The sequence below is a fragment of the Aspergillus lucknowensis genome, assembly GCF_044049455.1.
Source record: "Aspergillus lucknowensis strain CBS 449.75 chromosome Unknown BJX67scaffold_16, whole genome shotgun sequence".
Classification (NCBI taxonomy): Eukaryota; Fungi; Ascomycota; class Eurotiomycetes; order Eurotiales; family Aspergillaceae; genus Aspergillus; species Aspergillus lucknowensis.
This window is the reverse complement of record NW_027263560.1, coordinates 42,945-66,070: the sequence shown is the minus strand read 5'-3', so window position 1 is coordinate 66,070 and position 23,126 is coordinate 42,945. Positions and strand designations below refer to the sequence as shown.

General features: G+C 50.8%; 9 protein-coding genes across 9 annotated transcripts; 3 read left to right on the top strand and 6 right to left on the bottom strand.

The window, feature by feature from the left end:
• Nucleotides 1-227: 227 nt before the first annotated feature.
• On the bottom strand, nucleotides 228-650 carry BJX67DRAFT_68904 (uncharacterized protein). Its single transcript, XM_071035308.1, has one exon. It carries the CDS (start codon nucleotides 516-518, stop codon nucleotides 267-269), a length of 252 nt encoding a protein of 83 aa, XP_070886861.1. The 5' UTR covers nucleotides 519-650; the 3' UTR covers nucleotides 228-266.
• On the bottom strand, nucleotides 650-2,169 carry BJX67DRAFT_68709 (putative HLH DNA binding domain protein). Its single transcript, XM_071035306.1, has 2 exons — nucleotides 1,936-2,169; nucleotides 650-1,886 (listed from the first exon to the last, which is right to left on the bottom strand). Exons 1-2 carry the CDS (start codon nucleotides 1,992-1,994, stop codon nucleotides 782-784), a joined length of 1,164 nt encoding a protein of 387 aa, XP_070886860.1. The 5' UTR covers nucleotides 1,995-2,169; the 3' UTR covers nucleotides 650-781.
• Nucleotides 2,170-7,319: 5,150 nt separating this feature from the next.
• On the bottom strand, nucleotides 7,320-8,149 carry BJX67DRAFT_351487 (uncharacterized protein). The gene has a single exon (XM_071028913.1). The coding sequence runs from the start codon at nucleotides 7,840-7,842 to the stop codon at nucleotides 7,465-7,467; it is 378 nt and encodes a 125-aa protein (XP_070886859.1). The 5' UTR covers nucleotides 7,843-8,149; the 3' UTR covers nucleotides 7,320-7,464.
• Nucleotides 8,150-9,298: 1,149 nt separating this feature from the next.
• ecm33 (GPI-anchored protein Ecm33) lies at nucleotides 9,299-10,616 on the bottom strand (the record flags this gene model as incomplete). Its single annotated transcript, XM_071031110.1, has 3 exons — nucleotides 9,299-9,599; nucleotides 9,657-10,494; nucleotides 10,556-10,616. 3 exons carry the CDS (start codon nucleotides 10,614-10,616, stop codon nucleotides 9,299-9,301), a joined length of 1,200 nt encoding a protein of 399 aa, XP_070886858.1.
• Nucleotides 10,617-13,649: 3,033 nt separating this feature from the next.
• alkA (DNA-3-methyladenine glycosylase II) lies at nucleotides 13,650-15,365 on the top strand. Its single transcript, XM_071035304.1, has 3 exons — nucleotides 13,650-14,753; nucleotides 14,839-14,958; nucleotides 15,017-15,365. The coding sequence occupies exons 1-3, from the start codon at nucleotides 13,801-13,803 to the stop codon at nucleotides 15,078-15,080; spliced, it is 1,137 nt and encodes a 378-aa protein (XP_070886857.1). The 5' UTR covers nucleotides 13,650-13,800; the 3' UTR covers nucleotides 15,081-15,365.
• A 119-nt stretch (nucleotides 15,366-15,484) lies between these two features.
• On the bottom strand, nucleotides 15,485-16,279 carry BJX67DRAFT_380436 (ubiquinol--cytochrome-c reductase subunit 7; the record flags this gene model as incomplete). The annotated part of the gene is made up of 4 exons (XM_071032791.1): nucleotides 15,485-15,580; nucleotides 15,770-15,823; nucleotides 15,885-15,993; nucleotides 16,164-16,279. 4 exons carry the CDS (start codon nucleotides 16,277-16,279, stop codon nucleotides 15,485-15,487), a joined length of 375 nt encoding a protein of 124 aa, XP_070886856.1.
• A 278-nt stretch (nucleotides 16,280-16,557) lies between these two features.
• On the top strand, nucleotides 16,558-18,872 carry BJX67DRAFT_351477 (putative mitochondrial carrier protein). Its single transcript, XM_071028912.1, has 2 exons — nucleotides 16,558-17,630; nucleotides 17,686-18,872. Exons 1-2 carry the CDS (start codon nucleotides 17,156-17,158, stop codon nucleotides 18,453-18,455), a joined length of 1,245 nt encoding a protein of 414 aa, XP_070886855.1. The 5' UTR covers nucleotides 16,558-17,155; the 3' UTR covers nucleotides 18,456-18,872.
• BJX67DRAFT_67902 (uncharacterized protein) lies at nucleotides 18,578-19,653 on the top strand. The gene has a single exon (XM_071035303.1). It carries the CDS (start codon nucleotides 18,700-18,702, stop codon nucleotides 19,276-19,278), a length of 579 nt encoding a protein of 192 aa, XP_070886854.1. The 5' UTR covers nucleotides 18,578-18,699; the 3' UTR covers nucleotides 19,279-19,653.
• An 858-nt stretch (nucleotides 19,654-20,511) lies between these two features.
• Nucleotides 20,512-22,994, bottom strand: BJX67DRAFT_351474 (ABC1 kinase family protein). The gene is made up of 4 exons (XM_071028911.1): nucleotides 22,455-22,994; nucleotides 21,791-22,395; nucleotides 21,166-21,738; nucleotides 20,512-21,100 (listed from the first exon to the last, which is right to left on the bottom strand). The coding sequence occupies exons 1-4, from the start codon at nucleotides 22,871-22,873 to the stop codon at nucleotides 20,853-20,855; spliced, it is 1,845 nt and encodes a 614-aa protein (XP_070886853.1). The 5' UTR covers nucleotides 22,874-22,994; the 3' UTR covers nucleotides 20,512-20,852.
• Nucleotides 22,995-23,126: the final 132 nt, after the last annotated feature.

Below are 23,126 nucleotides of genomic sequence, written 5' to 3'. Positions count from 1 at the left end.
CGTGTATCGGCTGGTATGGGGCGTCGAGAGGGGTTTTTCAGCCTCAGGCCGTGAGTTTCGACCCAGGGGTCTCACCAGATGAGTGCAACAAGCTGGATCGAGTGAACAAAGACAACGGCAGAGGAGAGCACATGAGCCCATTACTGACCAAGCAGCAATATAGGCAGAGCCTATCTGCCTTGATTTAATCATCCCATGGCAACCTCATGGCTCTTGCCGTTGGGCTCTTAGGTCAACCAAGATACCTCACACCATAATAGTCTATCTCAAGAGTGCTTTGACCGGTATATAATCAGCACTGTTGCTATGTATTGAACAGATACATCCATTGATTCAAATGCCGCCCCTGAAAAGTATCGCCACAAACGCACAGACAAACAAAAGAAAGGCAACAGTGAAAACACCGAAATAAGTCCTGGAATGCATGTTTGGGTGACAAGGAAGCTTCTCTCCGAGCACACCCTCACCAGTATTCGAGATATCCCAATGTCGAACACATACTGGCAGACAAATCTCATGCCGTGTCAGGTTCTGGAAAGCGAAACATATTATACAGGATAGTAAAAGAGATCCCAAAAATCAGACGGCCGCCCTATTGCAGAAACACCTTTGTGATGTGTGGGTCGAGCCTTCTGTCAGAAGAAACAGCGAGGTAATAACCGGATAACCTCGAAGAATTGTGAACATAGAAAACCCTGGCGCTGGAGAAATCAGAGAAAAACACAAGGAATAGTCGTCATAATGTTCAAAAAGGTCCGGAGAGCGCCATATCCGTTCGAGTCTATGGTGATTGGATGAGAGATTGGGTTCGTAAGTTTGTCATAGAGTAGCTGGCTTGGGGAAAAACTGGGGATGATGGGCCCGTTGTCGGAGGCGTTTGGCTGAGAAATACATGACCAAAGGACTGGGATGTCGCAGTAGATGGCGCGTCCAGACAAGAGGAATCCGGACTCCCACCAGCAATCTCACCGCAGAAGACGCGTAGACCAGGGAGGATAGCCTTCGGTTTCTTGTTTGACAGTGAGATAACCTCCTGAGGACTCGGTTGCTCGCTCTTTGGAGAGCGGAGCATGTGCTCAGTGCTTAACTGGTATTCAAGACTTTGGTTGCGTTCCTCCAGAGCCTGGTTTTCCTGCCTCAGTGAGTTAATCTGCTGCTGCGCCAGCTGGTTCTGCTGTTGGAGACCGGATATCAGCTGCTGGAGCTGCATGCAACGAATTTGAGGCTGCATCTTCTCTTGCAGATGATCGGGTAATTCATTCTCTCGACAAATTAACTCGATAATGATCAACCGCATGAAGTCAATCAGGAATATCGCGCCTTGCACAATATGTTCCTTAGATTCAGGTAAGCTTTTCGACGGGTTCCACCCTGCCTGTTCTAGAAAGCAATCGTGAAGCCGTTCATCCAAGTCCCGGTGCAGTTGGCTCAGGTTCTTTCGTCGATTGCCCTCCGCAATACGGTGCTTCTCCCTCTGGTCGTCCATGTCGACAGAGGCCATGCTCCCCTTGCGCTTTCGGCCGCATAGTTGCTGTAACGGCCGCTTTCGGGTGATGTGGTCTGGGTTGGGGGCAATGAACTTCAAGAGTTCATCCGCAGAAAGCTTTGGGGACCACTCGGGTGTCTTCCGTGACGGCGTGGGATCTAGCCAGGAGTCTGCAGATGTTGCAGGAGACGGAGGTGCAACAGAATGCTCGGCTGGTGGCCGTGGGGCTTTGATAGGGAAGGAGTCATGCGTGTTTGGTGGGCTAGGTGCAAAAATCCTCTGTGCAAATGGATTGAATGGGTCCCGCGGTAGGGGTTCGATGCGTGGAAGTGGAGGTAGCCGCCGGTCCTCAGTCAGATCTGCTGTACTTGACGTAGCAGATGAAATTGAGCGGACACCGCTATCTTGATATCAGTCACGCCTAAGTTGGGAACATTCGAGAAACTCACGGGAGCGAGCAGCGCTGAGGGTGGTCATCCGCCATCAGGACCATCCCTTCTATCGACATTGCGTGGATGTGTTCCGAGTGTCTGCAACGGGGTCAAGGGTACAACTCCGACAGAGTTCAGGGCCGTATAGACTGAACGTTCTACAGGCGTGTGCAGGAAGATGGCGCAAGTATATGTAGTTATGCCGCCGAGTGAACAAGAACGGATTGTATCTCGATGAAGGCCAAAAATAAAGAACAGCAACAATGATAAAGTAGGAGGCTCAGACTGTCTAGATCAAGGGGAGATGATCGCAGAGGACAGCAAATGCCATCGGAAGAAACAAAAACAAAAGACTTCAAGAAATCCAAGGGCTCTGGAAGTCTCAACAGGATTTGGTCCTGTAGCGAGATGCCGCTGCATGTTCTTATATGTTCGATGCAGACGCTGAACGAGGCGAGGAGAGGAGGGGATGCGCGAAAATAGCAGTGTCGAGAGGGGGTGGAACAGAAGAACAACGCCATCTGTGGCGCTCAGACGCAGTCTGGGAATTGAAAGGATGGAGAAAGCACATCGATGAAGATGTATCACCAGGGAAGCTCCTCCCTGACTCGCACACTTTCGGGGCTGCTGCGTCCTCCTCAACCAGGAAACCGGAGTCGATTTCTGACAATGACATACACATTGATCGTTCCGCGCCCCCGCTTTTTCCTGGATTGTATTTTCTTTTTCACGTTTATTTTCTTTCTTCTTTATTCGGTTGTTTTTGCTGTTCCTTTTTCGAGTCTCATATTATCTCTTGTCCAACATTCGGCGCCTGTTCCGCAGCTGGTCTCAGACGTCACGGTCACGCTTCCATCAACGGCGTCTTTTTTTTTTTTTTTTTTTTTTTTTTTTTTTTTTTTTTGGTTCGCCTTAATCTATTGACTTTCCATTTCCATGATTTTTCCATTTTCGAGCCTTATACTCCTCTCGTCCCCATGAGGAGATCCACGCGGAAAGGCCACGAAGATTCCGGCAGAGTTCGACAACCAAAGCTAATCCGTTTCAGTGCGCCTCCGGGGCTCAGCTCTCTATCACATAGGGCACAGACGTGAATCATAATGAGATCGGCGAATCAACGAGTCTTGATCTCGTTGGACGACGTCGTGAGGTGCGGATCGCAGACCCTTGATTTGTCACCAGTGTAGCGGGTTCTCAACTTCCTCGATCTTCACGGGGCAAAAGGTATCGATTCTCCTTGCATCTTAGCTCCCAATATCAATTGTCTCTCGAGCCAATGACCACAACCCGTTCGACTCTTCCCACCTCTGGGCCCAAAATATCTTTCAACATTGCGAGATTGACGGACACCAGTATCGTCAGGTTGAACGCCACTGGGTGGATGCTGCAGAAATACACTGTCCTTTCCGGCGCTTAAACGTCTCGCTAGCATTTCGCTGAACGTTGATTCGGGTCTCTAGGACGGGAGCAAAGACTCAAGAACCACGGACGAAAGGATATTGCGGCACATCTACGCAATCCGGAAACAGATAATACAGTCCAATCACGGCAGGCAGCAACGTGTTCTAGGGCTGGCCTTCACGGCGAAGAGAACCTCTCGACGATTTGAAAAACAAGCTGCTCTGTGTCCCGGACAGCAATATCCAACGCGACCACCTTCTGCAGCATGAGGGTTCGCTTTATTTATTGATTATTTTTTTACAATATCAACCTTAGGAAAACAAGTCGATAGAAATAGATGGTTAGTGCCATTTTACTTGCGCGAATATATTTTAACTATATTTCTTTATGAGAATATATATTACTCAATGGAGCCATTGTTAGAACCATGATCTAAGGGTCCGGTGCTCCAGAGAGTCGCTTACCAAAGAACCAACCGAGTTACTGCCCGCGATCCGAGATAATGGTGGTTGGGCGCACGAAAAGTTGTGGTACGAGGCCGGCCATTTCGACCAGTAGCTCTACCCTAAACGGAAGTACTATCCAAGGGCCCCGGGGCGTTGTGAGGTCACAACGATTGAGGAGTGTGCACAAACTTCCCGGGCACAGGCAGCCGCAGGATCCCGAGGTCTCCGAGGCAGATCATCCTTTCGAGAGGGGTGGCCCAGAACCTTATAGCACGAAGCAAGGACGCAAGGACTCCAGACCTTTCAAGAGCAAGTCATAAGTCCACCCACACGTCAAAAGTACTCGCAACAGACTCCCCAGTCTACGAATCCAATGGGTGGTCAGCAACAGAGTGCATAAGTCGTTCACCCACTCAACGAGGAATCACCCAATGCCAACGGCCTGTATGGCATTGGTCTCAGCGCCCCAGTTCGGGACAGCTCATTCTCACAGCTGAGCCTAGAACAGGCATGCAAATTGGGTCAAGATTCGAGATCGCCACATGTCCGAAGGCCTCCGATCTGGGTCCATAATTTAGCGGTTCTAGAGACCAGAGTTTGCCCTTCTCCATCGAGTAATCGATCCGTTCTGGGGGCTTTCTGTCCTTGTTGTAGAAGGTCGTCTATTGCGGTTCCACAGCCAATAGCTAGGAGTTCAGCATGTATTTGGAATTTCCCTAGGACATCTCCAACGGACGTAGCTCTCCCGAGAACCTGGAACAAGAGCTTTGTTAAGTGGATAGCCACGAACAGTGACCGATTTCGGGAAGTTTCTGAAACTATGAATACAGGTGAGATGAGTTTCGTGTGAATCTCCTGTTGGTATCAACCTGTCCAACCATTGCGAGGGCATGTGGAAAGTACGAGCACATGAAGTCGTTAGCCGGACTGCTCTCCCGCTGATTTCCTCAATTATTCAATATGTGTTATGCGTGGCAGAGAGGTGGTGGCGGCGGGTCGCATGGCATAAAGGATAGGATCTGTCAATTTCTGTCCCCGGACCTCAACTGGAGGAAGGAGAAGAATCATGACTCCAATGGGCTCCGTGCTTCAACGATCCCTCCCAGCTAGCATCATGCTTTTCATCGGGGTAATTTCCTGTGGGAACTTGTTGCCAGGATATCCATTCCTGGAGTCCACGGTTCCATTTCCTGTGCCTCTTTGAAGGCCAATGCACGATGGCCGACGAGGGGCGGCACCGGGCGGAGGTTCTCGAGCTCCAGCGGCCATTTGAGTTGATGAACGGACCGCGATGAAACGAGCCACAGCATCTGGGGTTCATCGCTTTTTGGCTTTGGAACTCGCACGTAGCAATCCCAGGCACGAATCTACTGAGAAACTTCCACGAAATCAACAAAGCCCCCCATGCCCAGAAATCTTGTCAAACGGGAATTTCCATGGTTGCCCCTCTATCATTCCCAGCTCTTTCAGCCAATTTTCTCAAACCGCGTTTCGGTGGGGGGGAACGCGCCTCGATAAATATCCGAACCGGCTCTTACTCGCTGAGTTTCGCATATTTTCCGAAATACTGCATTGTGGTGCTCCAGAATGCTGTCAGTATCGATGATCTCCGCATTGGAATTGAGAAAAAGAAAAAAAAAAAGGAAAGACGGCGAAGGCGAAGGATGGGAAGCGAGGGATATCGCTATCGGCAAGGTCATTCTTTCGCGCAGGCAAACGAAAATGGCTCTTGAGTTTGATCCCGGAACTCCCAAGGTCGATGAATGGTTTGAGACTTTGAGTCTGCGAGGTTGTCCAACAGGCGCGCGAGACTCGGCGTTGAAGTCCTCTGAGCTCGGCCGAGCTCAGGATCGCCCCAAGGCCGAGTGTGATGGATCAGAAAGCAAAAAAGTGCACTGATTCCTCTGGAGTCCTAGACACGCCTCGACTCTTCGTCTCCGCCGAGCCCTATGCGTTGTTCATCCGTTTCGTCCACGCGTCGAACTCTGAGCCTCTTACCTGTCTCCAACCGCAACGGACGCCCCCGTTCGACTTCCTTACCCACCAGGTTGCAGACTGCGGACCAAGGACTGCCCTGCATACACAATGCGCCACTCCATGCAAGATCATGTTTGGTGCGGATTCATCAGCCCATTTGTAACCTCTTCCCTCTTCTTGAGCTGCCTCTGTAGCTTCTCCAAAGCATGCTCCGGCGTTTCAGCCTTCACTGGCGCTTGCTATGCTGCAAGCCTGCATGCTTGAAGACCCGTGGCTGAGGAGGTTTCAATTCCATGATATACGCATCGTTTGGCGCCACACCCCACGATCGACTCGTGCTCTGTCTAAAATCCCAGATTCCATCAATCTCTCAACCGTCATTTGTGGGAAACTTGGTCGGTTTGATGCCTCCCTACCAATATCTACGTCCGTCGAGTCCTGAAGGAGTCAGCTCGGCCTTTAGATCCGCCATTCGAGCAAGGGTTAGCCTTGTCCAACGGAATTCGCCCCAAATTGTTCTCGAATGAGAACGTATCACTCCCACATGGGAAACACCATATATCAAAAACATGTTCTGCAGGCGCTGCTCCAACACCTGCCCCTCTTCCGCCGTGCAGATCGACGATCGACCTTGACCTTCGCCACGACCATCACCACGCGCCAACTAGCCGAGTGATCTGGAACGAGCATCCTCTCCTCACTTCTCTCCATTGCGCTCCGCCCGCGCATCTTGGGCTCATGATCCTGAGGCACCCGTGCGACCAAGGGAAGGCACCACGCCGCTCGTAGAAGCACCTCTGATATTCGATCAATCTATCATTTTACACAATACATCCAGAATATATTTACCGCAAAGTGGCTGATCGTGCGGGGTTTCCCCAAGCCAGTGGGGGATTCTCTGTTTCAAGCGTTCAGACCCAGAAGATAATCCTTGCTAACCTCCTGGTGATCGAATCATCGAGCACATGCTCGTTCTTCGGTATCAGCGAGGTAATGAATCGAAACTCGAAAACAGGAATGAATAGTGCATGAAGCTGCAGCTTATCTTGTCTTAACGAATATACGGCAAACACTGAGGATATTCGACTTGGGTTGAGATGAGGGCCCCGCTCAATCAACAGGACTATTTACGGGATGTTCTTGAAGCCCTCGCTCTGTAAGGTATCGACTCCGCGTCGATAGATCGGACAAGACATCCTTCAGTGTGCTCCAGTATTCTAAATCGGCTGTTAGAACTCGAATATTTTCATGAGTAGATCTACTTAAAACGTCCCAAGAGTGAATCTCCCGTCTTCAATGTTGATATTCTCACAATCCCACTCTCCTACCTGCATAGGCAGTAGTCACTCCAACTCAGTCCAACTGAACTCACAAACCCAATCCGGGCCTTTACTCTGCGTAACCCTTCACCAGGACGGCTATATCCATACACACAAGAAAGTTACCACCGGTAGCCACCTCCAACCCACTTCCAAGGCAGAGAATCGACCTATCAGTGATCAACCCACTAGCAGCCACCCCAACCACCATGCTGAAGCAAGGTCCCGAGGAGACCTTACGAACCTTGGGAAATTGTTCGTCGATTGAGTTGGCGTTTTTCATCGAGCTCCAACCCCATTTGGTGGTTTGTATTGATTTGCGAGGACCCTCCTGGGACGCAACGCGTCGCATTGCTGTACAGCGCATGCGAACAACGGCAGTCTCTCCTTCGCACTCGATAAATTTAGGTGGATGAGAATACAATGACGTATCGACGGAGCGCCCTCCGAGTGGACGAGAGACTGATCCGGGGTGCCAATATTTCACCCCTCCACGCAGAACGGTAAGGAACGCATCCTTGATGAGCACCACACTCCCGGTATTGACCTCGCTGATTATAATAATGGCCCGTGGAGAAACAATGATTTCGAATTGATAGGTATGAGGCGCCAAAAAGGACGAAAGTCATCACGGCTCTGACAACAACAGCACCAGTCCAACCAAAACGAAAAGTAATGGATTGAACGCAATCAAGCCGAGTCAAGCGGAAACCACCTCCAGCCCTACCACGCGGCGGGATCGGACCGTGCGAACAATAACCAAGGCAATTGCTGTCTCGCATCTGCGAGTTGGCTGTGCCGCAGTGCAGCGGCCCAAGCGGAAGTGGAATTGTGAAGTCCTGGGTCTAGACTTGGTCTTTTGTCAATACATGGACGTCGTCTATTCTAGGTCCAATGAAGGGGTTAATGAGGCGCTTTGGCCGCGAGGAAGTTAACTTCAGAGTAAGGGCCGTAGGTTCAAAATTGCTGGGATCATGCCTGGCGGTTGCCCCGCGGTATGCTTCTGGACTTTTTAAGTACATCGACTCGATGCCATGAAATGTCGTCTTCACATCCAGATCAGGACCCATGCGGAGTAAAACACTTAGTCACTGAAGTGGGACAGTTCGAAGAACATGTCAACTAGGGTTGCGCTGAGTTCCTATGTCCTGTCCTCTCCAATGTTGGCATTCAAACTCAGGCGGCGTAGAGGGTTACACAGGCCCTGCCAGAAGCACTTGAACTGGCTTCCACGTGGACCTATTGTTCAAAAAGTGGCCAAGACAGAATCGTGCTGGACATCGAAATACTCCTCGTACGAGTAAAGTGTCCTCTTCGTCTGCGCAGGTACCCAGGTTATCCCGAGGGTCGGCAGCCCTGCGTTCCCAATCAGTACCTCCATCGGCGCTTTTCCGGCAGCCGCGATGAATGTTTTGGGGATGATACCAGGAACGGAAGCCATATCCCATCCCAAATATCTCCACGCCGGGTTCTGGTATCGTATGAGCCTGCCAGCCTTGGTTAGTAGCGCTGTCGCTTTACGAACGAGGGGGTCCATTTGCGACCGCACCCATCCCAGCGAGTTATTATAAGATATGAGGATCTATATGATTATCGGGTCCGACTACAACTACCACGAGCTTAGCGGAGTGAGGGCCGCTGAGCTCTATACTACAAACTCATGACAAGGGGGTACACTGGGACGGTTGTGTACCAATAGCATGAAGGGCGGAAGGGTCGAGATCGCACAGAGGCGACCCGCTCTCAGATCAAGAAGTCATGAGCATGTCGAACGACGAACCCGTACCAAAAAGGGTCGTAGCAACAAAAATCGACGATTGTATCATAAGGATTGGAAATGGCACAATATAGGAGAGGAGAAAGGAAAATCTTAGGCCAATTCTAAGAACTTCTTTATATAACTCCGGAGTTGCCACGTCATCAAAAAGATAGATGTTGAACAGCCAAGGGAGCGTCTATACAAGAGGTCCGGCAAGATCCCTCCCTGGCCTGGGAGCTCGAATCTGGGCCCGCATTCGCCCTGTTTTCACATATAGTGGTTTTTCGGCAGTTGTCGACGGGAAACATGTGGAAGGTGCTCAAAAAACTTCAATTATTATCATAATAACAACGCGATACAGGAATCGCAAAGCCCCATTGCTTATTATGTCACTTTACACGACCACGATGGTAAAAGAACACGACGAAGGAACAGGATACCAAAGCGCATGCACATTTGTCAGTTATCGATTGTCCTTTTTACAAAACATATTGAAAGAGCATGCCGAAGATGGCAGCAGCCGCCATAACGGGAACATTGGCAGTGGTTAGGACAGCAGCATCATCTTCATCATCAGAACCATCGGAACCAGAGCCGCCGCTGCTGGTGCTGGACCCAGAAGAGCCGTCGGAGGTGGTGGGGTTATCGGTTTCAGCCTCGCACTTGTAGGTACCATGGATGGTGTTGTCCTTCCAGCTGTTGAAGGTCTCGCAGCTGAAGTTACCAGTGCTCTGCATGTTGAAGCCACCACGGACATTCTTGAGGGCAGGCAAAGAGGCCCTGTACAACGGTTATTAGCAAGTGCGTCGGTGTAGCTGTGTGGTTTCAGTAACTTACTTATCGAAAGCGCCGCTGAAATCAATGGCGCCAGTGACGGTGGCGAGCTTGGGGAAAACAATCGAGTTGAGCTCGTCGTTACGGGTGATCAAGAAACCACCGTTGACGGTTTCCAAAGCAGGCAAGCTGATGTTGGAAAGGCGGGCGTTGTCCTCGAAGACAAGGTCACCGGCTTCCGTAAGGTTGGGGGCGCTCAGGCTGGAGAAGGTGTTGCCCCAGAAGCCCAGCTGACCTTCAAGCTTCTCGAGAGAAGGAACGGAAACGGTGCTGACGTTACGGATGGTGAGGTTGGTTCCGGAAGCGAGGTTGGGGAGGGAGATCTCCAAATCCTTGTAGTTTCCAGCAAAGTTGATCAAGTTGGTAGCGTTCTTGAGGTTGTTCACGTCGACAGTCTCCAAAGCCGTGTTATCCGTGATGATAAAGCGGCCGACAGAGTTGAGCGAGATTCCGTCGAGGGAAGTCAGACCAGTGTTGACAATGGACACACCTCCGGCATTGGTAATGCCCTTGGTGAAGCCGAGGCTTTGAAGGATAGGGATAGCCTCGAAGTCGAGCTCACCAACCGAGTTGATTTCAGGGAAGTCAAGCGCGGTGAGTCTAGTAAGTCCTTGAAGGTGGAAGGTTTTGTCGATGGTCTCCAGAGATGGGGCGGAGAGCTGGGTGATGTTGTCGGCACCATTACTAGTCAGTGCGCCCTTGATTCTCTGAACACCGTTAATGGTAACGGCGTCTACTAAGCCCTTGTCGAGTTCGACGTCACCCTCGAGGGTTTCGCAAGTGTTGTACTTGTCAAGGTCGCTCTGGCTGCGGATGCGGATGGTGTCACCGTCACCACAGTCTACATCTTCAATTAGATACAGAGCAGTGGTGGCATCCAAAACACGATGCCATTCACTTACCAGCAGCGAAAACGGCCTGGGCCGCGGCGAGGAGAGGAAGAGCGTATTTGATGAAAGCCATTTCTGATGTTTCTGGAGTATACCCACAGTTAGTGGCAACTGTAATCGGATATGCTATTGACCAAGACTCGCACCGATGTTGACTCACAGAAAGGTAAAATCGATGGTTTTGTACAGAGGCAATGCCTGGCCCTGGGCAGGGGAAGTCGAGTGTGGCAGGAGGAGGCCGAAGATAGAAGGATAAATAAGCGAGTGAAAGAAGAGAGCTTCAACGAGGGAGAAGCTTTGAAGGTTGTCGTTCCTCTGGTAGTGGAGAGGACGGAACCGGAAGGCACGTCTCGAATCAAGAAGAATGAAGGGAAGAAGTCGAGGAAAGAAGGAAGGACTGGATGGAAAGGCGTCAGAGGAGGAAAGCAGGCTTTCAGGGAGGACAAGAAAGGAGTCGTCCCAGGGTCCACCTCTCCTTGCTACAATACCGGGCTGCTATGTATTACTGTATTACGTTACAAGTACAAAGATAGGTAATTAATCATTTTCAACCTCCCCAATGTTCTCACACGCTTGCGAGATTGATCCTTTCCTTCAGCAATTCAATTCAGAAAGCAGCTTGAGCAAATTGATTCTTGGGTTGACGAGTGTTCCATTTCTCTAAGCAGGATCCTCCTCCAACTGTACCAAATTGGTCTCTCTCTCCAAAGATGTTCTCTGCTAAGATTCATGATTCCCCACTTCGCCTCGCAATTTGTGCTGTCTCACCTACAAGAGCAACTGAAGCACCAGAATGCCATCAGCTATGGGTATGGGCAGTAAAGGAGATTTAGTGTATGGAATGACCAAGATGCCCCGACTTATTACCCTAACTGGCGATGAAAACCCAGCTGTGAAAGGAGTTTGTATCTGGATTGCCTGCGCTGGATCAAGAAGAGAGACCGAAGTTCTGATCTTGAAATTAAAGTTGGCAAGACCCAACTTGAAGATGAGAAGCATCAGACCTGAGCTTGGCCCGGAGTTGCTCCCGGTGGTTGACGTGGGACGCCACTTGATGAAACTCGAGAAAATACCAGTGCAGGAGAATTCCAGTCCCCGGGCTTTGCAATGTCATTCTCTGCGAAGGCTTTTTCTATCCGTTCTTCCTCCCCAGAATATTCTGTGAAAAGGCTCAAGAATGCTCCTCTCTCAAATCGGCGGAAGTCAAAGTCCGTGGACGCGTCGTCAAACAGTGATGTCGTTCGCAAGACCCGCCTCTCCCACCACTGGTATGCGATCGTGTCTGCACCTTAGAATTCAGACTCCAGATACAGAATTTGTGCTACAAAAATCAAAACGTGCCCGAAGCAGATAGGTCCTTGGTGCTTTGCAACATGTGAGGAAAATGTGTATTATTGGCTCTCTGCCATTGATTCTGCGATTCTTTCAAGTTTTATCATGAGTCGGCAACCAAGGAAACAGCTGGCCAAGTTTCTCACCAGCTCCAGGCACAAGTGGGCCACAAAACAGCCAATCTCCAATAATAGCGGCTCTTGAAATGAGCACTAAGAATAAAGTGGCGAATCTTTGGGGCTTTATCACGTGTGAGCCATTCAACTGCCTCCTTTTTATTTGAAAACACCATGATTTCGTGTGATGTAATTTACGTACAATACAGCACCAATACCCAGAAAAACAGGAGTCTGTGATCGGAGCAAGCGGCCTGTTGAGAAGTCATGGACGCTTCCAGGAGACGATTCTCGAAAAAGTGGCGAACCAAAAAGCTTGTCTTGCTCAATTTTGATGGTTTATTGATTTCTTTCCCATCTGGATCACCGTCCTCACAAACTCAATATGATTCCGCTCCCGTTTACAAAGTCCTTGAGCTGCCGACCATCAGAGGGAATGCGGCACAGCAATGTGCCTCTCGAATTCGTCGAAAGTCGGCTCTTGACAGTTGACAACCTGAGACGGATGTCGTCCCCATTTGAATTTGTGAATTTGTTTGGAGGGACGATTGACGGAGCACTCGTCATGGGTCACTCGGCTCGCACACCATTTGCTCCACAGATATCCATTGCAGGTTGCAATTATTGTGGTCCTTGAAAACAAGCCGTGCTTCTCGAGTGATCGGCAGCCATCTCCCTTGCAAGGGCCTCTCTTGTCTGGAGATCCTGGCGTTTCAACAGCCGAGTCCTCATTTCGTCTTCTCCCATCAACGACAAATAAACTTGCGGATTTGGGGGGTAGATGGTTGGACGTCTTGTGCTGGTGACAATTTTGCACAAAGTCCTTCCGAGGCAAAGATAGGCGCCGAGACAGCAAAGAGTCTGGAATGTGGCGAGATTCCTTGGGCATGTCTCTTCTTCCTTCGTGTCCACACGCTCTCTCCCGCCACTCCGCCCAAGTGGCAGATAAGGGGCGAAAATCATCAGCCCATCCGATTCTTCAGGTGCAGATCATAACCTGTTTTCTTCGACTTTATTGAAGCAAAGTGGAATTGCGAAGACCTCTCCGCTTTGGATTTTGTTCTCGGTTCTCCGGGTTCACTCAATCCCAATGGAATGCAACCATTCACTGGCATTGACCATCTCTCTGGTTCCGAGGAGAGCGTGTCAAAACTAACTGTTTGTTGCTGCCAAACACACAGTAATCAGGGCATTCTCGATGAAGTGAATGCAAAATTCTTCACTTTGAAGAGCCCAGCAAATAATGTGAGATGGTGATAAGAGTCTACTACTCGTGGAGTTCCTGTCTGAGATCTATTATTACTGATTCCAGGAGAGGGAAACTTACACGAGCGAAACAGCAGACAGCGGGGCACGCTTTTCCATTTCTCATTGTTCAAACGGCTTCTCTGTCACACGGACTTCCAGGCCGAGTGATGGCCAACGGTGCGGCACCCTACCGAGCCGAAAGACGAGGAACCATCAAAGTTCGGACCACGGATGCTCGATCCCAGATCGACCATGGTAAGCAAGCGCTAATCAGGACATTCGAATCCCTCAGCATATCTGGACTCAGGCGGGAGGACTTCTTTTCATTTTATTTCCCCATCGCCCCCGAGAAGCTCGGAATTGCGGGCTCCTCATGTTGGTTGGGATACGAGATCCTCGTGACTTTGCCATGATGACAAGAAGCCAAGCTCCAAACCCCAGACTTCAAAAACGAGCCCCTTGTCATTGAAATCCATCAATTCACAGATATCTCTCTCAACGATTGAGTAATTCTATTGACTCTGCAGCCGTATACTTAGTAGAGAGACAATCGTCGCAGAGATGTCACTCCGTCGCTCCGCCCGCTTGAGCGCTGTGCTCCCCCGTCAACCAGTCATCCAAACCCCATCACAACCAAACGGGATCACAAAAACACGCAAACCGTCAACAAAGGAAAAGAAGAAGAAGGTAGAGCAGACCAAAAAGACGCTAAATTCGCTCCTCCAACCTCCTACCGACGACGCAAACCCTCTCTCGTCCGCACCGAACCTCAAACCCTCAACAAATACTCCTACAACCGCATACTGGGACAGCAACGCATCGACAAGACCTCAAACGCCTCCTCCGCTCGACCGCCCCGTTGAACCACACAGAACAAACGCCACTCTCCTAACGCCCCACGGTAGCTCGCTCGTTGCATACCCCCCAGGAGCAGAGAGTATCTCCCCTTCAAAGACGGGTCTCCCACGCCCCACTGCAACAACCGGTACACTCCTCGAGCAAGCAACAGCGCACCTAATAGCCGCAGACCCGCGCCTGGAACCGCTCATAAAAGCGCACCACTGCGCTCTTTTCTCGCCAGAGGGGCTGGCCGAGAAAATCGATCCCTTCCAGAGCCTCGTGAGCACGATAATCGGACAGCAGGTCTCCGGCGCGGCGGCGAAGTCTATAAAGCAGAAATTTGTGGCGCTGCTATATGGGTTGAACCATAAAGATAGTGATGGTGCAGTTCCCGATGAGGGATACTTTCCTAGTGCCCAGGAGATTGTGAAGTGTGATATCCCTACGTTGCGAACTGCGGGGCTTTCGCAGAGGAAGGCGGAGTATATTCAGGGTCTTGCGGAGAAGTTTGCGAGCGGGGATTTGAGCGCAGCGATGTTGCTGAGTGCCAGTGATGAGGAGTTGCTGGAGAAGTTGACTGCTGTGAGGGGCTTGGGAAGGTGGTCTGTGGAGATGTTTGCTTGTTTTACACTCAAGCGGACGGATGTGTTCTCGACTGGGGACTTGGGCGTGCAGTAAGTATCTCCTCCATATATGCACAAGGTCCGTCTCCGGTTTTCGTGAGGAGCGGGGTTGGCGATGGAGCTGACTGTGTTCTAGGCGAGGCTGCGCGGCTTTTCAAGGAAAGGACGTGAGTAAATTGAAGGCCAAAGGTGGTAAGTTCAAGTATATGTCGGAAAAGGATATGCTAGAATTGGCCGCCAAGTTCGCGCCATATAGGTATGCCAACCCTTCAATCCCGCAATTGCTTCTCGATTGCACTTCTCACATCAACCAGAACCATCTTCATGTGGTACATGTGGCGTGTAGAGGACGTCGATATCGCCGTAATGGCTGGCTGAGGCGCAAACAGGCTCTTAGATCCGTCAGGGTATGCCAAACCCAACGTAAATACGCGATGTTAATTCGCCGAGTTATGTAATATATTCAAATGTAGAAACAGATTTAGATATTAGTTAGGAGATATCCACACTCTGTAGGTTGTTTGGTACGTTTTGCCGAGCCCCAGGTAGACTCGCTGTGAACGGTGGCAAAAAATGTCAAAGTAAGAGAAAAATGATAATGAATTTGTACAGTATCAGTACACGGGGTTGCGCGACGTAAATCCCAAGGCTCAAGCAACACTTAGCAAGCTCTGCCTGACGGAGCGTAAAGCCGGAGGGAACAACTCTTGTACCATCTGATCCGACACGTCTATATCACAGAGGGGGTTTATATTTTGCATGGCGAAAATTGGGGAAGCTTTTTACCGCTTCCTGTTGACGACAAGGTTGTCAAGGTCTGCACGCTCCGCCTTCTCCTTCTCAATCTCGCGGATGATTGGGCTTAGGTACTCAACATCCTAGCGATATGAATTAGTAAGTTCTGTGCTTGACTGTGGCAATTGCATCCCAGAAATCCATTTGCAAAAATGCAAGTGCCATATGTGGAGTATTGTCGCGTTGACAAATCCTCATCACGGGATTGGTCAATCGCTATTACGAAGACCTGGAATAGTGATCGTGATGGAATAAAGCTTGGATCGACTCACCTCGGAAGGCTTGGTGTGCTCCTCGGGAGGAAGAAGGGTGTGCGAAATTGAGCACTGTTGAGAAATAATAAGATTAGCCACCTGGCCTCGGGGGTTGGCTGACAGCGGAACAAACCTGGAAAGCTCTGCGGATACGGAAGATTCGGTCGTAGGCCTCCTTAGGGGGAAGGCGCTTGAGAGCGGTCTGAACAGTGTCATTTTCCTCGGGGATCAGGTCATCCGCTCTGTATTACAATTAGTCCACCACTGTGTTTGACGTGAGATATCTGGTGAGTCTGGACAAGCGGGGGTAACGGTTCGCAATCGGCATTACACAGTCAATCGATAAATACCACAACTGCGTTCCCTGCTTTGCCAGTGCTTGTCCAGAGCCACCAAAGGTAGAAGTGCGTACCTGAGACCGAGTTTCCTGTAGCCGGCAGCGTCAGTGTACCAATTGGCGATGGGTGTCATCCAGCGCTTCAGCCAAGGGCGCTTGACAATGAAGTTGGTGAGAGACGGAGCCGACATGATGAAAGGCCCGATGAGGAGCGGCTTGCGGTTCCAATTGACGGGGCGGACTGGAGAGGTGCTCGCAAGATGTCAGTCAAGCTGAACGAGAGGAAGCCCGACGCTTGAGGTTGTGCAAAACGGGAGGTTTGCGGGTGAACTTTCCCAAAAACATCCGATTTATTGCCTGAGGCAGAAACAAGGTTGCACCGGTTTCCACCGCACCCACGTGACAGCAGAGGCCACCGGTTCGGCCAAAAAGCTCCTAGGACCCTGGCGAAAAAGCAGAAGAATTCCGAGACGGAGTAAAGAGCAACTAAGACCTTCCACATGACTCCCCAAGCTCTGGCTCGGAGTCGCTAGTTCTTTCTTTCGCAAGTTGGAGTCATTTCACCATCGAAAGGTTTCCATCCCGCCCACTTTTCCGCCCACAGAAAGTACCGTTCTCTCTCTCTCGTCATTCGACACCTAAGGCTTCCATTTCCCAACTCTGTTTGTGACTTTCCCCCACGGTTCCTGTCTCTCGCCGGTGGGAATGAGGTTCATTGATCGTTGAATATCGCTTCCTTTCCTTATCTCTCTTTGCTTCTCTCTGAGGGTACTTTGGTTGCTCCAAAGACCCCGCCCTCCGTCTGTGCATCGATAGGGCAACCTTAAAATACAAGGCGTCTCGGCAGCATCGGCTCACTCGATCCCTCCGCACCCGTCCTGTCCCACCACATCGAGATCTCCGAGCAGGATATTAACTCCAGCCATCGCCGGAACTCGCCTCGGATACGTCTTCAAGGGTTCGTTGGGTTCCGGAACGGGCACCGATATGCTCGGGTCCGGGATCCCTCATCGGTGAATCGCATCAGAACGGACGGCCGTGGAACTGCTTGAGTGCTGGCCGCAAGGATGTTTTCAGGAGAACACAATGCATCAGAGGCATCCGGCAACCCTAACGAGCAGCAGATGACAAAGTCCGACAGCTCTCCGTCCCCACCTCTTCAAATGTCTCCTTCCTTTACGTCAAGTCCGACCTCGAACATTGTCAACCGCATAGAGCTCTTCGCTGCCCGTTTACCAGAATACTATGTGGCCCCGTTCTGCGGGGCCAGTGCAGGTGTAGCGTCAGGAATTGTGACGTGCCCGCTCGATGTGATCAAGACCAAACTTCAGGCCCAAGGGGGGTTCCGGAGGAACGGGACCGCGGTCGAAACGACGCGATTATATCGAGGGATGCTAGGAACTGGAAGAATAATTTGGAGGGAAGATGGTATTCGAGGCCTTTACCAGGGCCTAGGGCCAATGCTTTTAGGGTACCTGCCTACCTGGGCCGTTTATCTGGCAGTCTACGATCGATCACGGGAGTACTTTTACGAGAGTACAGGTCAGCGCTAGTCACTTCACCCAACACTTGAGGTTATGCTAAATCTTTATTATAGGCAGCTGGTGGCTATCCAGAGGCTATGCTTCTATTACAGCGGGCGCTTGCTCTACGATTGCTACCAATCCCATATGGGTGATCAAGACGCGGCTGATGTCCCAGAGTTTAAAGTCCGACACTGAAGGATTTCGAGCTCCCTGGCAGTACAGCAGCACCTGGGATGCAGCCCGCAAAATGTATATGCACGAGGGTTTTCTCTCATTCTATTCCGGCCTTGCACCAGCTTTGCTAGGACTAACACACGTTGCCATACAATTTCCTCTCTACGAATACCTGAAAATGGCTTTCACCGGCTACAGCATTGGGGAACACCCGGATAATGGAAACTCACACTGGATCGGGATAGGTTGTGCAACATTTCTAAGCAAGATATGTGCCAGCACAGTGACCTACCCGCATGAAGTACTGCGGACCAGACTGCAAACGCAGCAAAAGGCACTACCCTCTTCTTCGGAGGGAGTAGCCTTCCGTGGCGGACTGGACCACCCTCGAGAGCGTGGCCGACCCCCAGGCGCGGCGTCATCAGATGGCATGGCCAATCGGCCTCGGTATGCCGGGATTATCCGAACATTCAGGACAATTCTGCAGGAAGAAGGGTGGCGTGCATTCTATTCTGGGATCGGGACGAATCTATTTCGAGCCATCCCCGCTGCCATGACTACCATGCTCACGTATGAGTATCTCCGGAAGCATATCGGGCACCTCAAGCACGAAGGAGAATTGAGGCTCCAGGCGGAGGAAGAAAAAGCGTCTGCAAGAGCCATTTAGCCGATTAGATTCTTGACATGCCTCCCCGATTCTGTAATCTACGAATTGCTGCTGCGGCCCTACACAGCCCAAGATTCTGGGCTTTTCCCTTGCCTCCTGAGCTAGTAGCTCGTGTCTTATTATCGACAGTCGACTCCATGAAGCGAGGTATGCCCCTCCAGTATGGATGGTTTCTTATGTCTCTGGGTAGAGCGATGGAGCTCCTACATGCCATGGTCTCTCTGGGTTTCAAAGACTTGTTTTCATGAGCGCCGTTCCATTACCCATAATCGTTTACATGCCTCGAGGTGTACATATTATACGAACTGTTCCTATTCGTATCCTAGAATTTACAGACACAGTTCAAACAAGATGCCCCGACCTAATAATGTATGGGCAGTGCGGGCTTATTTTAAAACCTGTTCTCCTGTGGCCGCCCAGTGGGAAGTTGGCGGTATCAGACAAAGAATACCACGTGACTCCCTATATCCACAGCCGAGGCAACGCCAGAAAATTTCACCCAAACCCAACACACCCGAAACACGCAAATATGATTCCGGGCAGTCATAGGCTGCCTCCGTCCAAAGTTGATGAGCTATTTGAGGTTGACAACAATTTCTCCCTTTTGTTCTATCACCTTTTCCAACCGCAGTCCAATTATGATTTTCCCACCTGGTCTGGCGTCAGATTTTCGATGACATGCGAAAAAAAAAAATGCTGGCATGAAAATTATGTGCACACAATATTGGAATATGTGGGAGGGCCAATTACTCGTATGGTTATATGCTTCACTCCTGTGAGACAAGTGCTCCCAGCGTGTCTTGGCTTGGTAATCGGGTCTTGAAGAGACCAGCTGCGATAATGATTTGATGTACAGCTCACCTCCCCAGGTCCTGCTACTTATGTCTCTCCGGAAAAATGCGAGGACCTTCAATTTAAAGGACGACTTTAAGTGCTCTTTCGTTGCTGTGGTTTGCCTGCACTATCCACTCTGGACACTGGATGGCGAGGCTGTATGCACCGAGGCTGGTGTCCTTCGAGAGCTTCGGACGCGCAGAAGGGGCTACCTCGGGTTAGAGGAACTGGGATGGATTCAATGGCCTGCTCCCATTCTCTCGCGGGCTTTACGCTTGTGCCTTTGTCAATCATCCTTCGCGAGTTCCACATCAGTGTTCTCCTACAGATAGTAAGGCTTCCCTCTATACCTGAACTTGCCTTGTACCCTTTCCCGTACCGTGAGAACCACTATGATGAATTTATACAAAAATGGTAGATCCAGTCCAAGACAAACTGGGCGTGATTATCTATACACTGAAAATTCTGATACCATCTCATGAATCCCCATGATTGTTTGCTTGACTTGTCCGCGTTTGCCTCGCTAATCGTCGAAAAGATCCTTTCTACTTTTAAACCTCTATAGACCAAGTATATAGTCTTCAACTCAGTAAACCAATCAGCCGGAATGCATAAACATCAGGGAAGCTGGTAGAAAATAACTAGAAGTAGCACCCAAACACCGTAGGCCAACCGAACGGAGAAAAGGGATAAAGAAAGACAATAATTGAAAGAAGAAGAGAGAATACAAACATCAAAATCAACCTGAACCACGCCCTCTCCCATCCCTCTCTTCCAAAACTCTCTGAACCCACTCATCCTGCCCCTGTCGCTGCATCTGCCTCTGCCTTCTCTGCACCGCCGTCTCCAGCGAAGCGGAACCAGGCTGGCCCTGGCCCTGAGATTGGGAATGAGCCTGAACTTGTGCCCCTCTCCGCGCAGAATTGATCGAGTAGATACAGTACGAGCATAGCACGATGGCCATCGTAAATGCTGCGATGGGGGCGTTTAGGGACTGATCGTGTCGTGTGGTTTGTTAGCTATGCAGCCGCAATCGCGGAAGGAAAGAGCAGGGGACAGGACGAGGATAAGGAAGGACGAGGCATGTTCGGTTCTACTTACGCCCGAAGAGCGGCCCAGGGCTTTCTTGGTCATTTTGTAGTCTACTTTTTCTGAGCCTGGGGCTTATTGATGGTATTATTATTGGTGGAGACAAGGAGCAGCTTGTGCTTGGGATGTTGGGAGGTGATGTTCGGGTTGCCCTTGCTGCCGGCAGCGCTAATCTATCTAATCGGAGAAGTCTATATTATGGATGCTCGACCACGACGGCTGATAATCAAAACAGTACTCTAATTGTTTTGATAAACGATGCTCGAAAGGCTCTATATACATTCTTCGAGGACAAATTCTATCGTCTAGGGGAAATAAATGGACCGACCAGAAATCCTCAGGAGCACACAGCGCCTGGGTGAGCAACAAGATACTAGGGAACGCCACGCCGTGATGCACAGCTATACCAAGGGACAATGATAATACAGAGATGGAATCTACGTAAGGAGGGGAATTCGTGATCAGCGTGGCGGACTACAGGAGTCCTAGCCGGCTCTTCAGCGACAGCACGGTCTCGTACACGGAGAGCTTCAGCTCAACGCGGAGAAATTTCGTCCAGGCGCAGAGAAAATGCCAGAAGTTGGATGGACGTAGCAGTCCGCCGCTCTCATGGATGGCCTCTATTTCTTCTTCGAAAACAGTGCGGGTCGCGTAGCGGGCAAGGATGAGGAACGTTCGCACGGGGCCCTGTCGAGTATGCAGATTCTCGTCAAGGCTGCGGGCTATAGTGGTGTAGAATTAGATTTAACTGAGGCACACATGATAGGAAGGAGCGCAGGGAACTTACTGAGATCATTTGTTTTGAGAATTAGAAGCATGATTCGCGGCACCTGGCCCAATAGCTCCACAAGCTGCTGCAACATGCCCTCGCCCAGAGCCCCAGATATGCTTTCCTTCTCGGCTGCTGTGCGGGCTGAAGCAATATCTTTCTTGGCCAGAACAGTATAGTCCCGTCCTGTGATCGCACTCGCGAACAGAGGGAACTGCTCATCTGTGACGCCAGCTACTTTGCGCGAGTACTCTCGCATGCGTACCTCGTCCGCTTCGATAACAGACAGCCAGAGTTTAGCATAGTTGCGGCGCGTTTCACGAGGGATATCACGGTATAATCCGTGATCGTAAAGGATGATATCGAAGTTGTGGCGGCTGCGGTCGGGGTTCTTGCGGATGGCGATATTCCCACCGTGCGGGTCACAATGCAATGGCGCGTTGTCGCCGAAAATCATCTCATTAAAGATATGAGCCAGCGCCGCTGAAACCTCGTCGCGGTCGATATGGTTGGAGTCTAGGAATTCTAGATCATCTGGTCGGTGACCCGACAAGAACTCCATTACAAGGATTCGTTTCTGCGCCGAAATGACTAAAGATCGTCAGAATATATGACACAACCTGTGAGAGAAGAAAGACGGTACCTTCGGGGATCACCAGCGGAGCGTCCGAATGTTGCCTGAAGTGTTCGCTGGCCCTGAGAGCGTTTTGCGCCTCCAACCGGAAATCTAGTTCTTGCGGTAGCGAAAGGTCCATCTCCTTCGAAAGCCACTCCAGGTCGTACTCTGGGAAGAAGCGCTTCAACATCGAAAATGTAAACCCCGTCAATGCCAGGTCCAGCGGCGCCCACTCTGCCAACGCTGGATGCTGCACCTTCACTGCGACCTTCTGACCAGTGTTCTTCAAAGTCCCGATATGTACTTGCGCTAGCGAAGCAGCACCGATGGGCGTCGGCTCAAACGACTCGAAAACTTCATTAATCCGCTTGCCAGTATCCGTGACAAACATTTCCTCGATAGACTCAATCGACGAGACCGGGCACTTGTCTTGTAAGGGGATAAAAGTCGTCGTCCATTCGAGCGGAAGGAGGTAACCCATGCTACTTAGATGCTGTCCTAGCTTGATGAAAATAGATCCGTTCTTCTCAAGCACCCGCAGGGTTCGTTCCGCACAACGCTTGTGACATGCGCGAATCGTCTCGCTTCGTTCCTCGGGGGACGCGGTCTCCTGCTTGAGGGTCACTCGGTAGCTGAACACCAAATCGCGTGAGTATGGTATCCACTAAATTCAGGATGTGCCTTCGCTTACTCATTGATACAAACTGCCAGCGTGCCAACAACTCTCCCCGTTCTCTCCGCTGCGCGGTAAAGATGCCTGGCATCACTGGAGAATGTTACGGCTCCGACCAGGACCACCCCTCCAATAACGCCATATTTAATCCATTTCTTCCCCGACTGGCCGGCTCCTGAGTGTCCTCCTTGGCCACCTGCAGCTTGTTGCGATGTGCTTGGTGCAGATTTGGTCGTAGACAGCGGTGCTTTGAAGTTGCGAGGCGGGAAAGCTGCGGTGTATGAGCCCGTGGAGATCGACGTACGTTGGCGGGAGGATGCGTGTGTAAGATTCCGCCTCGATAAAAAGCTCCTTGGAGCATACCTTGAGGTATATCGGGCGATAGGTGCCGGGTCAAGACCGAGAGCCCGTAGTGGGGTGCAGAGCGCCACCCTCATACCGTGCACGAACAATGCCGTATAGAGAGTGACCGCGAGTCGACAGCAAGAGAAATCCAGACGACGGGTTTCATCCGTACCACCAGACGGCCATTGGACAAATGACGGACGCGTTGAGGACGGATGGAAGGAGAGAACCTTGAATCTGGAGTCGATGGCAGAAGAGACAGAAAAATTGTTCCGTGGCCGTTGCGGCGCTGGCCGTGGCATTTTCGCGCCGGGACTCGCCGCGGCTGAGTGCCACCCATTCTTC

What these genes read in the sequence shown, in the direction of transcription:
- BJX67DRAFT_351477 (XM_071028912.1), top strand. Translation starts at nt 17,156, where the DNA reads ATGTTTTCAGGAGAACACAATGCATCAGAGGCATCCGGCAACCCTAAC. An exon ending in GTACTTTTACGAGAGTACAG is followed by an intron (nt 17,631 to 17,685) that starts GTCAGCGCTAGT and finishes TCTTTATTATAG; the next exon opens with GCAGCTGGTGGCTATCCAGA.
- BJX67DRAFT_351487 (XM_071028913.1), bottom strand. Translation starts at nt 7,842, where the DNA reads ATGCGAGACAGCAATTGCCTTGGTTATTGTTCGCACGGTCCGATCCCG.
- BJX67DRAFT_68904 (XM_071035308.1), bottom strand. Translation starts at nt 518, where the DNA reads ATGAGATTTGTCTGCCAGTATGTGTTCGACATTGGGATATCTCGAATA.
- BJX67DRAFT_351474 (XM_071028911.1), bottom strand. Translation starts at nt 22,873, where the DNA reads ATGAGGGTGGCGCTCTGCACCCCACTACGGGCTCTCGGTCTTGACCCG. An exon ending in CTGGCAGTTTGTATCAATGA is followed by an intron (nt 22,396 to 22,454) that starts GTAAGCGAAGGC and finishes TTTGGTGTTCAG; the next exon opens with CTACCGAGTGACCCTCAAGC. An exon ending in TCCGCTGGTGATCCCCGAAG is followed by an intron (nt 21,739 to 21,790) that starts GTACCGTCTTTC and finishes GACGATCTTTAG; the next exon opens with TCATTTCGGCGCAGAAACGA.
- alkA (XM_071035304.1), top strand. Translation starts at nt 13,801, where the DNA reads ATGTCACTCCGTCGCTCCGCCCGCTTGAGCGCTGTGCTCCCCCGTCAA. An exon ending in ACTGGGGACTTGGGCGTGCA is followed by an intron (nt 14,754 to 14,838) that starts GTAAGTATCTCC and finishes ACTGTGTTCTAG; the next exon opens with GCGAGGCTGCGCGGCTTTTC. An exon ending in GCCAAGTTCGCGCCATATAG is followed by an intron (nt 14,959 to 15,016) that starts GTATGCCAACCC and finishes CACATCAACCAG; the next exon opens with AACCATCTTCATGTGGTACA.
- BJX67DRAFT_67902 (XM_071035303.1), top strand. Translation starts at nt 18,700, where the DNA reads ATGAGCGCCGTTCCATTACCCATAATCGTTTACATGCCTCGAGGTGTA.
- BJX67DRAFT_68709 (XM_071035306.1), bottom strand. Translation starts at nt 1,994, where the DNA reads ATGTCGATAGAAGGGATGGTCCTGATGGCGGATGACCACCCTCAGCGC. An exon ending in CCTCAGCGCTGCTCGCTCCC is followed by an intron (nt 1,887 to 1,935) that starts GTGAGTTTCTCG and finishes ATATCAAGATAG; the next exon opens with CGGTGTCCGCTCAATTTCAT.